This window comes from Mobula birostris, chromosome 6 (genome assembly GCF_030028105.1).
Source record: "Mobula birostris isolate sMobBir1 chromosome 6, sMobBir1.hap1, whole genome shotgun sequence".
NCBI classification, from domain to species: Eukaryota; Metazoa; Chordata; class Chondrichthyes; order Myliobatiformes; family Myliobatidae; genus Mobula; species Mobula birostris.
Genome location: NC_092375.1, coordinates 169,523,693 through 169,542,144, shown reverse-complemented (window position 1 = coordinate 169,542,144; position 18,452 = coordinate 169,523,693). Strand labels below are relative to the sequence as shown.

The following is an 18,452-nucleotide window of genomic DNA, read 5'->3' as shown; positions in this document are numbered from 1 at the left end:
CCTGATGAACCTGTTGTTCCTTGAGGAGATTACATGTACGATATATAAAGAGGATGCAGTGGATGTTGTATATTTGAACTTTCAGAGGGCCCTTAACAAGGTGCCACACTTGAGGTTGCTTACCAAGTTAAGAGCTCATCATATTACAGGAAAGTTACTGGCATGGTTAGAGCATTGGCTGATTGGCAGGAAGCAATGAGTGGGAATAAAAGGATTCTTTTCCGGTTGGCTGCCTGTGACTAGTGGTGTTCTACAGGAGTCGGTGTTGGGACTGCTTTTTACGCTGTATATCAATGATTTAGATGATGGAATAGATGACTTTGCTGCCAAGTTTGCAGATGATATGAAGATTGTTGGAGGGCCAGGTAGTGTTGAGGAAACAGGTAGGCTGCAGAAGGACTTAGACAGATTAGGAAAATGGGTAAGGAACTGGCAAATGAAATACAATGTTGGAAAATACATGGTCATGCACTTTGATAGTAGAAATAAATGTACAAACTATTTTCTAAACTGGGAGAAAATCCAAAAATCTGAGATGCAAAGGGACTTGGGAGTCCTTGTGCAGAACACCCTAAAGGTTAACTTGCAGGTTGAGTCGGTGGTGAGGAAGGCAAATGCAATGTTAGCATTCATTTCAAGAAGACTAGAATACAAGAGCATGGATATGATGTTGAGGCTTTTTAAAGGAACTGATGCGGCCTTGTCTTGAGTATTGTGAACAGCTTTGGGCTCTTCATCTGAGAAAAGATGTGCTGGCATTGGAGAGGGTCTAGAGAAGGTTCAGAAGCTCGATTCTGGGAATGAAAGGGTTATCATACGAGAAACAATTGATAGCTGTGGGTTTGTAGATGCTTTAATTTAGAAGGATGGTGGTGGGGGGAGGGAAATTGTATTGAAACCTTTTGAATGCTGAAAGGCCTAGACAGAGTAGATTTGGAAAGGATGTTTCCCATGGGGGCGGGGAGTCTAGGACAAGAGGGTACAGCCTCAGGATAGAGGGGCATCCATTTAAAACAGAGATGCGGACAAATTTCTTTAGCCAGAGGGTGATGAATTTGTGGACTTTGTTACCATAGGTAGTTGCGGAGGCCTGGTTGTTGGGTGCATTCAAGGCAGAGCTTGGCAGGTCCTTGATTGGACACGGCATCAAAGATTATGGGGAGAAGGGCGGGGACTGGGGCTGAGGAGAAAAGAAAAAAAAGGATCAGCCATGATTAAATGGTGGTGCAGATTCGATGGGCCATATGGCCCAACTCTACTCCTTTGTGTTATGGTCTTATTTTGTTTGTGTTAGGGAGATTAATTTGCTAAGAAAATTCGATTAAAGTTGATCGCAAGTAAATTAGACACGGACTTCGACGTTAAGAGAGTTTTATTCACAGTATCCTGGGGAGTGGAACCGCTAAAAGTCGGGTTCGGACTCCAAATAATACAGAGAGCACAGCTCCTTTTATGTCTGTACAAAGCATTTGCAAAAGCAAAGGTTGTTTGATTAACCTTGTGAATTGGAAAAGATAAGCTAGGTTTACATGCAGTTCTCTTGTAATAAACTATACCCATAGCAACAGCCAAAAATTAAAAATTCAGTCCTGTGTACAACTTTATATTAACAAACAGTTTGTCTCATATCCTTGGATTTAATTCTTACAAGATAAGCAACTGCAAGTATTTATTCTCAGAATCATCTCTGCTGAAATCCAAGGCCATATCTATAACAAACTAAGCTGCAAACTGGCTTCCATATTCAAAAAGCTAATATTAACTCTTTATCTATCAAAATCTTTAACTGAGAGTATTTTCCTCCACAGTCTGTCTTGACTGACACAAAAGAGAAGGAGCCAAAAATCATGAAAATTTAGGCTGAACAACTTCTTTGAAATATCCATCTATATGACATTTGGCTGAGTTGACCATCTTTGCCAGCACTTACCTGGCTTGGGTGCAAAGGGGCAATTGAGCTGACCCCGAGAAGTATCAAATGAAACACAGCAAGTTCTCTGTGGTGAGGAGGTTCAGTATCTCTGCTGGGGAAGAGGGGACTTGGTCGGTGGTTCCCGATCTTACTTGGGTTACTGTCTCCTTGGCCTCCAGACCACATCCCCAGGGCTCCCTCTCCTTTTCTGGCCATTACATAAAAATTACAAAGAATTTTGATTTTGAATTTTTAATTTTGCACAGTCAAAGAAAATAAGAATCACAAATTCAAAGCAGTGACAAATAATTGCAGAAATATTGAAATCTATTTAAATCTACAAATGAAATTATTTCTTTATTCAATTACAGAGAAAACAATTATAAACAATTTTAGGGCGTACATTAGTTGTCCAACTATTCACCACTTCATTGCTTTTTCATCTTTCAATGAGATGGATGGGCTTGGTGCAGTGATGTCAGCTTCTCAACATCAGGCTGAACATCATTCAGGAGTCCCAGACCCCTACGTTCAGTAATTTGCAGTCTGTTTTGTTGCTCTGAAAGAATTCGGGTGACTGCACTGAACCATACTCTACTAAATATGTGTTGGAAAGGCAGTAAATCTCGACCTTTTTCTGCAGTGCAGAATAACGTTCAGCGACTTCTTTTTGCAACCAAACAAAGTCTTGGTATGATTTTTGAACCTCGGCTTCAGCTCAAAGTCATTTTGTAGCGAGATCATTTCTTCCTCTGTCCTTCCTGTTAATTCCTCATTACAAGTGTTCAGGAATGGATTTATTACCCAATCTGGGATTTGGATCGAGACAAGACCCTGAAATCTCTCTGACATGTCTGGTAGTTCACTCAGGTAGGCACTGTTTATTTGAAGCTCACCATCTGGTATTCTTTCTTTCTCTTCCAACTCAGAGAGACTCGGAATTTGGAAAAGGTCGCGATGGCTAATGTTGCAATTAAATAGGGTTAACTTGGACAGAAATATGGCAATGACTGATTAGACTTTAATAAGATTCACATCATTTCCTGGCAATAGAAGATTAATTTCATTAAAGTTTGTGAATAATTCTCACAAGTAAGCAGGATCATGCCTGATAGTCTTGAGCTGATTACTGAATGAAGTATTCGAGACTTCAAAGAATTTTATCACAGTTTCGAAAAGCGCATAAAAGCATCGCAAGCAGTTTTCTTTTGAGAGTCATTTGACTTCTGTGTGCAACAACAAGTATTCAAACTGTCCATCATTCTCAACACAATCTCTCAAAATAGTTGAGAATTGAAAGCATGGGACTTGATTTTAATCACTGTGATAACAGTATTTAATGCTTTATGCAGCCGATCACAACAAGATGTTGTCTGTAATTTACACAGAGAATGGTAAATTTGTTAGGTACAGCTTTTTTCAAGAATGTATTAACCCACAGTGCTGTCCTGTCATTGTCGAACAATGACAAAATGTAGAATGTAGAACAGTCTGTGTTCCAAGCCTTCCACGGTTATACTCCACAACTCTTCATCCGCTGCATTGGCGCTGCTTCATGCATCCATGCTGAGTTTGTCAATTTTGCCTCTTCCCTCCACTTCACTTGGTCCGTCTCTGACACCTCCCTCCACTTTCTCGATCACTCTGCCTCCACCTCTGGAGACAAGCTGCCAACCAACGTCTTTTCTAAACCTACTCATTCCCACAGTTATTCTAACCATACCTCTTTTGTCCCTGCCTGCTGTAAAAATGCTGTCCCTTTTTCTCAGTTTCTTTGCTTCCACTGAATCTGTTCCAGGATATCAGAGATGCCATCCTCCATTTAGCAACAGGGTTTCCCTTCCTCCACTATTGATGCTGCCCTTATTCTGCATCTCCTCCATTTCCTATACATCCTCACTCGCCCCCTTTTCCCTTCACCTTAGCAGTGATAGAGTTCCACTTGTCCTTACCTACTACCCCATCAGCCTCTGCGTCCAACACATCATCCTCCGCAACTGTGACCATCTCCAAAGGGACCTACCACTAAATGAATCTTTACTTTCCCTCTTGTGGGTCCATGGCCTCCTCTTGTGCCGAGATAAGACCACCCTCAGGGTGGTGTAGCAACACCTTGTCTTCCATCTGGGTAGCTTCCAATCTGATAGCATGAATATAGATTTCTCCTTCCAGTAAACAAATCCATCCCCAATACCATCAATACACACATGCTGCTCACTTCCTCTATTCCCCACTCTGACCACCTGCTTCTTTTCACCTGCCAGTTACTTCCCCCCTGGGTCCCCTCCTTCTTCCCTTTCTCCCATAGTCCTCTCTCCTCTCCTATCAGATTCTTTCTTCTCCAGCCCTTTACCTTTCCAACCCACCTGGCTATCATCTTCCAGCAAGCTTCCTTCCACCCCCCCCACCTTTTTATTCTGGCATCTTCCCCCTTGCTTTCCAGTCCTGAAGAAGGGTCTCGGCCCAAAATGTTGTCTATCCATTCATTTCCACAGATGCTGCCTGACCTCCAGCATTTTGTGTGTGTTGTGTGTTCCTGTCATTGATGGTGCCCCAAACAAGAGAAAATCTGCAGATGCTGGAAATCTGAGCAACTCACACAAAATGCTGGAGGAACTCAGCAGGCCAGGCAGAATCCAAACCCAGTCCTGCCAAAAGGTTTCGGCCTAAGAAGTCGACTGTACCTTTTTCCATAGATGCTGCCTGGCCTGCGAAGTTCCTCCAGCACTTTGTGTGTATTGATGGTGCTCCACTTGTTGCACAAGCAAGGTTGTTAGTGAGTGGAATGCCTTTCTCTTTCAAAAATTGCTCACAGCCCGAAACATTGTGTCCCCCTTTGTATCTGTTTCTAGTCCCCTTGCAAATAACTATGCTTTCATCTTTTATGAGGCAAACATAACCAAGAAGCAAAGATTCATTCCCTGGCAAGGTTGAGTCGCGGATTGGAGCACACAAGTGCCAGGTCGAGGCAAGCTTAAGGCACATTCGAGGCAAAGTCAGGCGAGCAGAGGAGAGGCAGATTCCAGGCCTGTCCACCTAAACTGAGAGCAGGGTTTGATCGATCCGAGCGCCAGGCCGATTTGGAAGGGCCAAGTACAGGCCGGAACATGGCGGTAGTGTCCAGGCCCAGGGTGTATTTATGTGACAGGGGCTGGGTCCCAGAGCGAGGAATGACCCAGTGGTTGAACAATTTAGACTCTGGGCCAGATGGATTGAAAAGGCAGGCTGTTGGGACAAGAGGTGAGGCTGAGACTTATTCTGCTCGCTGCTCCACAACGATTACTCAGCTCTGTGTTGATCTGAGCCTGAGGCTGTGGTCTGCTCCGGGATCCATACTTGAGTGCTCTGTGACGTTTACTCGGTTCGGTGCCGAACTGAGCCTGAGGCTGTGGCTGCCGCCCTTGCTACCGAGCCTTGTCCCTACCCCACTACCCCCTTTATCTTTATTGATACTTAGAAACTCCCACTGGCCTGACGAGGAGCGGTATTGCCCATTTTGGGAACCACTGGACTAGGTGGTGAGATCCATCATGAGATTGACAGGCTTTGACAGGAGGCAAGCATTAGTTACCTGTCAAAGCCAACACTATTATTGGAATCATGTAAAATCTATTAAAATTGAGGTAATATTTTTATGTTTTAAATAAATTGTTGAAAACTTAGAAATAATCGAAAGCGTTTGCCTTTGCTCTCCTCATCTCTCGGCCAAAGATCCCCGTTCAAATGAAATGAGTCTTCATATCCTACACCAGCTCTAAATGGGGAAGGATGGAAGAGGATTCTGGGAAAATCAGCAAGATATTCAGTCAGAGTCTAATGATGGAGCAGAGTGACAGATGCACGGCATCTGGAGTTGTGTGGGAGCGACTGGATGCAGTGGTTTCCTACAGAACTACTGGATGCAATCAGCGTGGTTTGCCCCATGATGTAAATGTGTGTTCCTCTGATCAGAAATAAAATTATAAAATCATAAAAATGAGTAGCCAGTCAGGCAGCATCTGTGGCAAAAGAAGCAATTAACATGTTGTGATTCCATATGACGTAGAAGGAGACCATTTCAGCCTATTGAGTCTCTGTCAGTTCATACAGCAATCACATTCCCCACTAATTTCCTGTTGATCTCTTCTCCCTGCATTCCTAGCAACTTCTCCACCCCCATTCCCACCCAACGTTCTGGGGACAATTTACGGTATCCAATTAACCAGCATCTCACATGAAAGCAGAGCCCCTGGCAGGAGTGCGGTGGGGGTGGGGGCAGGGGAATCCGGGCAGTGACTTGGAGAATGTGTAAGCTGGTGGTCAGGATCGAGACCTGATCACTGGAACTGTGAGGCAGCAGGTCTACTGCTGAGTTGCTGTGCTTTCCGAGTTGATCATTTTGTCACATTTCTTAGAATCAGTATCAGGTTTTATATCACCGGAATAGAAACATAGAAAACCTATAGCACAATACAAGCCCTTCGGCCCACAAAGCTGTGCCGAACATGTCCTTACCTTAGAAATTACCTAGGGTTACCCATAGCCCTCTATTTTTCTAAGCTCCATGTACCTATCCAGGAGTCTCTTAAAAGACCCTATCGTATCCGCCTCCACCACCGTCGCCGGCAGCCCATTCCACACACTCACTACTGTCTACATAAAAAACTTACCCCTGACCTCTCCTCTGTACCTACTTCCAAGCACCTTAAAAGCCTCTGACTATCCACACGATCAATGCCTCTCATCATCTTATACACCTCTATCAGGTCACCTCTCATCCTCCATCGCTCCAAGGAGAAAAGGCCAAGTTCACTCAACCTGTTCTCAAAAGGCATGGTCCCCAATCCAGGCAACATCCTTGATTGTGAAATATGTCATTGAAATTTGTTGTCTGCACCAACAGTACAATTTTGCAAGCAAATATGTTGCACGGTAGCATAGGGGTTAACACAGCACTTTACAGTACCAGTGACCTGGGTTTAATTACCAACGTTGACTGTAGGAGTTTGTACGTCCTCCCTATGACTGTGTGGGTTTCCTCTGGGTGCTCTGGTTTCCTCCCACAGTCCAAAGACATACCAATTGATAGGTTAATTGGTCGATGTAAATTATCCTGTGATTAGGTTAGGGTTAACTAGGGGGTTGCTGGGCCATGGGGCTCAAAGGGGCAGAAGGGCCTATTCCGTGCTGTATCTCAATAAATAAATAGATAAACATGGATTGATGAACATTCAAGTGTTTAATGCTAAAATGATTAAACATTGACATGTTATTTCATTAGCAATGGAAGTACAGGCATCTTTTTCCTGCACCTTTGTGCTGCAATAACAATACTTTGTCAAAAAGCTGCATAATGAGCTATATTTTATGTTATACAAGCATCAACAAAGGTTGAGTCTGGTTTTAAAGTTAGCCTTATATCTACATTTTGCCTATCAGTGGCTTTGCATTCTCACTCTCACAAAAGTCATACAAGTTTCCACGCACTTAAAAGAGAATAACTGTTCAATTTTCTGCACCTCTAATACAGTTTAAAAACAAATTGCCACTGTAGTTTAAACATTTACTGAATCTTGTGCATTTGAAATGAGATGATTCTTGCTTTCATTCTTACAGTGTTCAATCAAGGAGAAGAGGGCACTTCATGGTACATTATCCTCAGGGGCTCAGTGAATGTTGTTATCTATGGCAAGGTACGACATGTAACTCACCATCTTTCCTGCAAGATTTGAAAGATGCATGCAATTATGATTCCAGGAGCACTGAACTAAAAATTAGTCAAGTATCATTAAATTACAGCTGAAAATATGTGCTCAGACTTGACAATGCCATCATGTATAGAAGAACATGTAGTGGTTGTATCACTACTGTATTTCTCTACTCTATTTAAAATGTAAATAATTTCTACCATCATATTTAGTTGGGTGTGCAAAGAATCTGTGTGTGGATATAAAAAAGTATGCTTTTGTAGTGTATATCCAAGTTATATAATTATTAGATAATTGTTGCAAAGCTTCAGAGCAAATGACTGTAATCTGCTGTGATATTGCAGGGAGTAGTCTGCACATTACAGGAAGGAGATGATTTTGGAAAATTGGCTCTGGTGAATGATGCGCCAAGAGCAGCTTCCATAGTACTTCGTGAAGATAATTGTCACTTTCTAAGGGTGGATAAAGAAGATTTCAACAGAATTCTTCGAGTAAGTGGCTTTTAAGAAAAATAATGGTTTAGTATCATCAGCAAAGATAAATATACACTCGGTTCCTTCATGCAAAACACTGATACAAGGTTGTGAAAGCTCGGACTCCTGTTGCTGACGTCTGAGACACAGCACGGGCAACAACGTACCACAGAGAAAATGGCCAGTCTGTTCTTACTGTCTGATATACGTCTGTTAACTAAACCCCAGTCCATGCCAGTGTATAATCACCAATGCCATAGAGTCTGGTTTTCTATCGTAATCTTATCAAAAACATTCTGCAAGTTCACTTTACCTGGTTTGTTTTTTTCTATTCCACCAGATGCAACCTCAGAGAACACAATTTCTGTTTTATAAATCAATGTTGTCTCTGTTAATGCTTTTTCTATAAGGGGCTCTTACCAGTTTCTTAATAATTGCTTCGAGCATTTTCCCCACAATGGATTTCAGGATATGTCCCATTGCTTGTTTTCTCTCTTCTCTGTTTTCTTAGTTAGTAGTGTTACATGCACCAATCTATGGGAACCACTTTAGAATTTAATGAATTTTGGTAATGACATCCAGTGTATCCTCTATCACTATTGCCATCAAAACCTTACCATCCTGGTCATCACATCCTGATGACCTCTTACACTTCATCCATATTAATTTCTCCAATACTCTTTATTTACAGTTAATGTTTTACAACGATGATGTTCAAAATCTTCCTATGGGTGGGGAAAAAAATCACCTGCTTAGAATATACTTAACCATTGAGTACAGAACATAGAAACATAGAATAGTACAGCACAGTACAGGCCCTTCAGCGCACAATGTTGTGCCGACCCTCAAACCCTGCCTCCCATATAAGCCCCCACCTTAAATTCCTCCATATACCTGCCTAGTAGTCTCTTAAACTTCACTAGTGTATCTGCCTCCACCACTGACTCAGGCAGTGCATTCCACGCACCAACCACTCTCTGAGTAAAAAACCTTCCTCCAATATCCCCCTTGAACTTCCCACCCCTTACCTTAAAGCCATGTCCTCTTGTATTGAGCAGTGGTGCCCTGGGGAAGAGGCTCTGGCTGTCCACTCTATCCATTCCTCTTAATATCTTGTATACCTCTATCATGTCTCCTCTCATCCTCCTTCACTCCAAAGAGTAAAGCCCTAGCTCCCTTAATCTCTGATCATAATGCATACTCTCTAAACCAGGCAGCATCCTGGTAAATCTCCTCTGTACCCTTTCCAATGCTTCCACATCCTTCCTATAGTGAGGTGACCAGAACTGAACACAGTACTCCAAGTGTGGCCTAACCAGAGTTTTATAGAGCTGCATCATTACATCGCGACTCTTAAACTCTATCCCTCGACTTATACCCTATCCACCTGTGAGGCAACTTTCAGGGATCTGTGGACATGTACCCCGAGATCCCTCTGCTCCTCCACACTACCAAGTATCCTGCCATTTACTTTGTATTCTGCCTTGGAGTTTGCCCTTCCAAAGTGTACCACCTCACACTTCTCCGGGTTGAACTCCATCTGCCACTTCACAGCCCACTTCTGCATCCTATCAATGTCTCTCTGCAATCTTCGACAATCCTCTACACTACCTATGACACCACCAAACTTTGTGTCGTCTGCAAACTTGCCAACCCAACCTTCTAACCCCACATCCAGGTCGTTAATAAAAATCACGAAAAGTAGAGGTCCCAGAGCAGATCCTTGTGGGACACCACTAGTCACAATCCTCCAATCTGAATGTACTCCCTCCAACACGACCCTCTGCCTTCTGCAGGCAAGCCAATTTGAAATCCACCTGGCCAAACTTCCCTGGATCCCATGCCTTCTGACTTTCTGAATAAGCCTACCGTGTGGAACCTTGTCAAATGCCTTACTAAAATCCATATAGATCACATCCACTGCACTACCCTCATCTATATGCCTGGTCACCTCCTCAAAGAACTCTATCAGGCTTGTTAGACACGATCTGCCCTTCACAAAGCCATGCTGACTGTCCCTGATCAGACCATGATTCTCTAAATGCCCATAGATCCTATCTCTAAGAATCTTTTCCAACAGCTTTCCCACCACAGACGTAAGGCTCACTGGTCTATAATTACCCAGACTATCCCTTCTACCTTTTTTGAACAAGGGGACAATATTCGCCTCCCTCCAATCCTCGGGTACCATTCCCGTGAACAATGAGGACATAAAGAACCTAGCCAGAGGCTCAGCAATCTCTTCCCTCGCCTCGTAGAGCAGCCTGGGGAATATTCCATCAGGCCCCGGGGACTTATCTGTCCTAATGTATTTTAACAACTCCAACACCTCCTCTCCCTTAATATCAACATGCTCCAGAACATCAACCTCACTCATATCGTCCTCACCATCATCAAGTTCCCTCTCATTGGTGAATACCGAAGAGAAGTATTCATTGAGGACCTCGCTCACTTCCACAACCTCCAGGCACATCTTCCCACCTTTATCTCTAATCAGTCCTACCTTCACTCCTGTCATCCTTTTTTTCTTCACATAATTGAAGAATACTCGCCAAGGCCTTCTCATACCCTCTTCTTGCTCTTCTCGGACCCTTCTTAAGCTCCTTTCTTGCTTCCCTATATTCCTCAGTAGACCCATCTGATCCTGGCTTCCTAAACCTCATGTATGCTGCCTTCTTCCACCTGACTAGATTTTCCACCTCACTTGTCACCCATGGTTCCTTCACCCTACCATTCTTTATCTTCCTCACCGGGACAAATTTATCCCTAACATCCTGCATGAAATCTCTAAACATCAACACATGTCCATAGTACATTTCCCTGCGAAAACATCATCCCAATTCACACCCGCAAGTTCTAGCCTTATAGCCTCATAATTTGCCCTTCCCCAATTAAAAATTTTCCTGTCCTCTCTGATTCTATCCTTTTCTATGATAATGCTAAAGGCCAGAGAGCGGTGGTCACTGTCCCCCAGATGCTCACCCACTGAGAGATCTGTGACCTGACCCAGTTCATTACCAAGTACTAGATCTAGTATGGCATTCCCCCTAGTCGGCCTGTCCACATATTGTGACAGGAATCTGTCCTTGACACACTTAACAAACTCTGCCCCATCTAAACCTTTGGAACTATATCAGGTGCCAATCAATATTAGGGAAGTTAAAGTCACCAATGATAACAACCCTGTTATTTTTGCACCTTTCCAAAATCTGCCTCCCAATCTGCTCCTCTGTATCTCTGCTGCTACCAGGGGGCCTATAGAATACCCCCAGTAGAGTACCTGCTCCCTTCCTGTTCCTGACTCGCATCCATACTGACGCAAAAGAGGATCCTGCTACATTACCCACCCTTTCTGTAGCTGTAATAGTATCCCTGACCAGTAATGCCACCCCTCCTCCCCTTTTCCCTCCTCTCTATCCCTTTTAAAGCACTGAAATCCAGGAATATTGAGAATCCATTCCTGCCCTGGTGCCAGCCAAGTCTCTGTAATGGCCACTACATTATAATTCCATGTATGTATCCAAGCTCTCAGTTCATCACCTTTGTTCCTGATGCTTCTTGCATTGAGGTACACACATTTCAGCCCTTCTACCTTACTATTCTTATATTTCTACCTTATATTTAATTATTTAACAGCCAACAGCAATCATCTTCAGTTTTGACCTAAAACACATTGTATTTATTGCACTGAAGCTTCAAATTGCAGTATTATGTGCTTATATGATTTGTTGTCTGTCTGAAAAGATTGCAGAGTGGCATTCCAGTAAAGTTCACTTTATCCAGTTTATTCAGATGCTCAAATTGATCACTTGAATTGTTCATTTGCATAGATGTGGTTTTCTTTTAACAATTTATTTTTTTCTTCCCCCCCCCCCCTTTCCCTTGTCTCTGCCTTCACCATAACCCTCATACATGATAGGACGTTGAAGCCAATACAGTCAGACTTAAAGAACATGGAAAAGATGTACTGGTTTTGGAGAAGATCCCAATGGGTAGCAGAACGTCCAGCCAGGGAAGCACGCAGGCACAACACAAGTAAGTTTACCATTACATTAAATGTTCATTTTCTTACCAGTTAATCCCAAAACATTTACTGCAACGGCTATTGTATAGGTGCTGTAGGTGCAAAGTGAAAGGACAGGATATTCAGGGCTGTGATCTCAAGATTGCTACCCACGCTGTGTGCTGAGGCCAGAAATCAGAAGATTATACAGTTTAACATGTGGCTAAGGAGATGGTGTGTTGGCGTGTGGCTAAGTGGTTAAGGCGTTCATCTAGTGATTTGAAGGTCGCTAGTTTGAGCCTTGTTGAGGCAGGGTGTGTGTCCTTGAGCAAGGCACTTAACCACACATTGCTCTGCGACGACACCGGTGCCAAGCTGTATGGCCTAATGCCCTTCCCTTGGACAACAGCGGTGGCATGCAGAGGGGAGACTGCTGGTCTTCCATACAACCTTGCCCAGGCCTGCGCCCTAGAAACCTTCCAAGGCGCAAATCCATGGTCTCATGAGACAAACGGATGCCGATTATAAAAGGAGATGGTGCAGGAGGGAGCACTGCAGAATTTTGGATCATTGGGCTCTCTTCCAGGGAAGGTAAAACCTGTCCAGAAGGGACATGAACCGGAAGGGGACTAATATCCTTGCAGGAAATGTTTCTAGTGCTGCACGAGGGTAGGGAAGGGGGTTGTGAGGAGCTTTAAACGAAAGTGGCAGGGAGGCGAAAACCAGAGCACCAGAACAGACAGTGGAATGGTTGTGGGAAATATGTTGATACACCGACATACAAAGTCAGGAATCAAATGTTGAGCATGGTGGGACTAAGGTTCTGAATTGTGTATAATGTTAATGTACAGAATACAGTAAGAAAGGCAGGTGAGATTAGGGCATCGATCAGCACGTAGAATTAAGACATTGTAGCCCTTTGTGAGTCTTGGCTACAGGAGGCACAGGACTGGGAGCTCAGTGTTCCATGATAGAGCCGGGGCGGGGGGGGTGGGGAGAAATTAAAGGGGGAGGGGTGGTATTACTAGTCAGGGAAAATGTTGCGGCAGTGCTCAATCAAGACAGACCGGAGAGCTTGCTTACTGAAGCTTTTTGGGTGGAAATGAGGAATAAGAAAGGGATGGCCACGTTGAGGGGATTGAGGCACGACTGCGCAAGCGCGTGAACATCAGTGAGTTAGACCGGGGGGAAAGGATATAAAAGAAGACAGTTTTTTCCCCAGCAGTTTGATCGAGGCACGACTGCACAAGCGTGTGGACATCACCGAGTTAGACCGATGGGAAGGATTTAAAAGAAGACAGCTTTACAGAGCGGGCACCAGAGTAGGGGGAGACAGAGTAGGAGGGCTTTAGTTCAATGGGGCTTCGGTGATAGCGGGTCAAGGCGAGGTAAGCTACTTGTGAGGAATAGTAAGCATGTCTGTGAGGCTGGTGTTCTGTACTGGGTGTCAGATGTGGGATGTCCGGGAGACTCCCAGCCTCCCGGGTGGCCACATCTGTGCCAGGTGCGTCGAGCTGCAGCTCCTTAGGGACCGTGTTAGGGAACTGGAATGCAGCTTGATGACCTTCGTCTGGTAAGGGAGAGTGAGGAGGTGATAGAGAGGAGGTATAGGCAAGTAGTCACATCGGGGCCTTGGGAAACAGATGAGTGGGTAACAGTCAGGAGACGAAAGGGCAAGAATCAGATACAAGAGAGTACCCCAGTGGCTGTCCCCCTTACTCCTGTTTGAGTACTGTTGGAGGGGATGGCCTACCTGGGGGAAGCAACAGTGGCCATGCCTCTGGCACAGAGTCTGGCCCTGTGGCTCAGAAGGGTAGGGAAAGGAAGAGGATGGCAGCAGTGATAGGGGACCCTATAGTTAAGAGGTCAGACAAGTGATTCTGTCGATGCAGGAAAGAAACACGGATGGTGGTTTGCCTTCTAGGTGCCAGGGTCCGGAATGTTTCTGATCGTGTGCAGGTTATTAACTTCAAACTTTCTGCATAATCACTCAAAGAGTTGACCTGCACGTGCATGTAATGAGAGCTGTACAACTCATCTCCTTCTACCTTAGGCGACGAACTTATCAATCACCCCTGCTGTGGACCACTTTCTGGAGGTCCAAGACGCCGACTTCTACAAAGAAGGGGTCCGTATGCTCCATGACCGCTGGACTAAGTGTGTAAATATAGGAGGGGACTATGTTGAAAAATAAATGCACTAGGTTTTCTAAAATTGACTCCTTCTACCTTAGGCCACAAACTTATTAATCAACCCTCGTAAGTATGGTGAAAACCAGGATTTCATCATTTAAGAGAAACTTGGAAAGGTACATGGATGGGAGGGGTATGGACGGCTATAGTTTAGAGTGCAGGTTGATGGGACTAGGCAGAGCAACAATTCGACATGGACTAGCTGGACCCGAGGGCCTGTTTCTGTGCTGTAGGCTGCCGTATTTTATGAGTTTATATCTGATTGTGACTTTTTAGTGTGACAAGCACAATATATTATTGTAGAATTTCATTCTTTTATATATAAAATAGTGTTCTGGATTTTTTTATGTTCTTTTCATCAAAATTGGGACTTTCTAAGCAATATTGAATTAGCTACTACTTGAAGTAAAGTTGCAGTTCTGAACTAACAAATTTAATTAAGATAATTACTTTCTAAATTAATTTATAAATTTCAAATCAGATGTTATATGTTAATCTGTTTAGACTTTTTAAGAAGACAATACTTAAAGTGTGCAACAAGTTAAACTGTATTTTCTGCAGTTAACCAAATCGTCTTTTCATTCCTCCAGATACACTGTGAAGTCAGGCACTCCTGAAAAAATATTAGAACACTTTCTGGAAACTATACGCCTGGATTTGCCTGCTAATGAATCAACAGGTTTAATCTGTAATACATTCATCATAGCATGTTACTGTGTTTCTATATCATAATATAATGACTTAGTCGGGATTACTGACTTATTACCATTATAGATATTTCATTGAGAAAATTATTTCCTTTAGTTTGATTGATCTGTTTCACATACCTGAATTAAATTCACCTCTCAATTTTCTAAACGCTAATGAATACAAGTCTATGTGATCCTAACTGTCTTCAATCAGTACTACCATTCCAGAAATCAGTACTACCATTCCAGAAATCAGTCTGGTGAACCTTCACTGAACTCCCTCCACAGCAAGAGCATCCTTCTTATGATAAAGAGATCAAAACTACCCACAGTACTCAAGGTGCAGTTTCACAAAGGCCCTTTACAATTATAGCAAGTTATAGCAAGATATCCCTCCTGTCAGATTTGTATCCTCACACTATGAAAGCCAGAATGCAATTACCTTCTTAATCAACTGCGGACCAGCAAGCTTACCTTCAGTGATGTGCGCACAAGGGCACCCAGGCCTTGGTACACCTTGCCTTGTACCCAGGCCTTGGTACTGCTTACCCAATCTATCACTGTTCAGCCAATAACCTGCTTTCCTGACATCGTGACCAATTATCAACGTTAGACTGCATTGCTATGCATCGGCTGTTCCCTGACCAGATCACTCTGAAACTTCTCTACAACCCCCTCGAGGCTCACACTTCCATCCAGCTTTGTGCCATCCATGGACTTGAAGATATTACATTGACTTCTCTCATTAAAATCATTAATATATATTTTGTAAAGATGTGATCGTAGCCTAGATCCCTGTGGCACTCTACTAGGCACAGCTCGATGCTTGGAAGGAGACCCGTTTATTTCCATTCTCCATTTCCTGTGAGCCAAACCAGTTTCTCTATCCACGTCACCACCTTCCTCACAATCCCACATGCTTTAAATTTGTATTTTCATGTCTTATGTGCTCCATTATTGACTGCTTTCCGAAAGTCCTAATACACTACAGTTACATCCTCGAAGCAGGAACAGGATGCTGAACAATTCCTGTTTTAGGTTTATCCATCCAGAATCATCAACCATGCTCATTTAAATTTCTGCTGTTGGAGCATAATACGAATGGAAATGTACTTTCATCTCAAAAGTTTGATAGAATTTGAGACTGTTAAAAAAAAAATCAGTTATAAGGACTATTCTGTTTCAAAATCTAGATTAATGGAGAAATATCTCAAGAAGTTTAAAATAAGATTATTTTAATTAGAAATAAATAGATTGGAAATGCAAAATATATTCTAATTTTTTTGTTTTATTTGCCTTCCTCCTTTTAGGTGTTCCTACACCGTGGTCTCTGGCTGACAAGAAAGGTGAGGGTGAGCACACATCTGTTCCTAGATTCTACCGGTATAAAATTGCGATGGGTGCAGAAGTGCAATCCGTCCCTGAGCCAAATGTTTGTCAAGCATATTCAGCATGTCCACATGTACATACAACATGCATGTTCAAAGTGCCCTTTTGGAAGGCAATTGATTTTAAAACAAAAAACCTGCAGATGTTGGAAATCTGAAATTTTTTAAAAATTGCCTGTGAATACTCGACAGGACAGGTAGCAACTATGGAGAGAAAAACAGAGTTAATGATTCAGGTTGACGATCTCCATCAGAATTAGGTGTCAGAGTTAAAATACTGCGGCTCCTAGGAAGTGGAAGGTTGTATTTCTTAGAACGTAATGATACGTTTTATTTTAAATAAATCTATTTGAACTATTTTTAAATCTCAATGATTATCAGAGACACGGTGCCTGTAAAAAATATTCACACCTCTTGGAAGTTTTCATGTTTTATTATTTTACAACATTGAATCACCGTAGACTTTATTTGACTTCTTTTGACTGAACGACAGAAAAGACTCTTTCATGTCAAAGAAAATTTGACAAATTGGTCTAAGTTTATTACAATTATTCAACACAAGATAATTGATTGCACAATTCCTCAGCCCCTTCAAGTCAGTATTGAGTAGATGCTCCTTTGGCAGCAATTACAGCCTTGAGTCTGTGTGGATAGGTCTCTATCAGCTTTGCACATCTGGACACTGCAATTTTTCCCCACTCTGCTTTACAAAATTGCTCAAACTCTGTCAGATCGTATGGAGATCGTGAGTGAACAGCTCTTTTCAAATCCAGCAATAATTCTCAACTGGACTGAGGTCTGGATGCTGACTTGGCCTCTCCAGGACATTAACTTTGTTGTTTTTAAACCATTCATGTATAGCTTTAGCTTCATGCTTGGGATTATCGTCTTGCTGGAAAACAAATCTTCTGCCAAGTCACAGTTCCCTTGCAGACTGCATCAGGTTTTCCTTCAGGATATCCTTGGATTTTGCTGCATTCATTTTACCGTCTACCTTCATGTCTTCCGGGGTCTGCTGCAGTGAAGCATCCCCACAGCATGATGCAGCCATCACCATGTTTCATGGTAAGGATGGTGTGTTTTTGATACTGTGTAATGTTTGGCTTACGCCTAACATAGTGTTTAGTCTGATGGCGAAAGGGCTGAATTCTGGTTCCATCAGACCATAGAACATTCTTCCGGCTGACTTCAGAGTCTCCCACATGCCTTCTGGCAAACTCTGAGATTTCATGTGAGCTTTTTTCAACAATGGCTTTCCCTTTGCCACTTTCCCATAAAGCTGCGACTGGTGAAGCACCGGGAAACAGTTGTTGTATGTGCAGTCTCTCCCATCTCAGCCACTGAAGCTTGTAACTCCTCCAGAGTTGTCATAGGTCTCTTGGTGGCCTCCCGCACTAGTCCCCTTCTTGCATGGTCACTCAGTTTTTGAGGACAGCCTGCTCTTTCCATTTCTTGATGACTGACTAAACTGTACTCCAGGGGATATTCAGTGACTCAGAAATTTTCTTGTATCCACCTCCTGACTTGTGCTTTTCAATAACCTTTTCACGGAGTTGCTTGGAGTGTTCTTTTGTCTTCATGGTGTAATTTTTGCCAGGATACTGACTCACCTGCAGTTAGTCCTTCCAGATACAGGTGTATTTTTATTACAATCAATTGAAACACCTTGACTGCACACAGTGATCTCTATTTAATTAATTATGTGACTTCTCAAACCAACTGGCTGCACCAGTGATGATTTGGTGTGTCATATTAAAGGGGTTGAATACTTATGCAATCAATTATTTTGTCTTTTATATTTGTAATTAATTTAGCTCATTTTGTAGAGATCTGTATTCACTTTGATGCAAAATAGTCTTTTTCTGTTGATTAGTGTCAAAAAAGCCAAATTAAATCCACTAAGATTCAATGTTGTAAAACCATAAAATATGAAAACTTCCAAAGGAGGGGGAATACTTTTTATAGACACTATGTTAACCTTTCTAAAAGCCTTTCTAAGAGTAATCTGTCAAAAAGTCATCATGACATTCCTGCGACCAAACTCAAGATCCATCACCTGAGCGATATCCAGTAGAGCAGTCCTTGGGGGTTGAGAATGATTTGCCTGC

At 42.8% G+C, this 18,452-nt stretch overlaps 1 protein-coding gene across 11 annotated transcripts in view; it reads left to right on the top strand.

Moving 5' to 3' along the window:
* rapgef4a (Rap guanine nucleotide exchange factor 4a) overlaps positions 1–18,452 on the top strand; it is a 304,993-nt gene that overhangs the window by 218,250 nt on the left and 68,291 nt on the right. For 8 of the 11 annotated variants that reach the window (XM_072261863.1, XM_072261858.1, XM_072261867.1 and 5 more), the window contains 5 exons: positions 7,508–7,584; positions 7,944–8,090; positions 11,992–12,107; positions 14,858–14,955; positions 16,267–16,308. In XM_072261863.1, coding sequence (XP_072117964.1) covers positions 7,508–7,584; positions 7,944–8,090; positions 11,992–12,107; positions 14,858–14,955; positions 16,267–16,308 — 480 coding nt within the window. The remainder of the gene's footprint in view (positions 1–7,507; positions 7,585–7,943; positions 8,091–11,991; positions 12,108–14,857; positions 14,956–16,266; positions 16,309–18,452) is intronic. The other 3 variants (XM_072261862.1, XM_072261861.1, XM_072261860.1) reach the window with 3 other exon arrangements.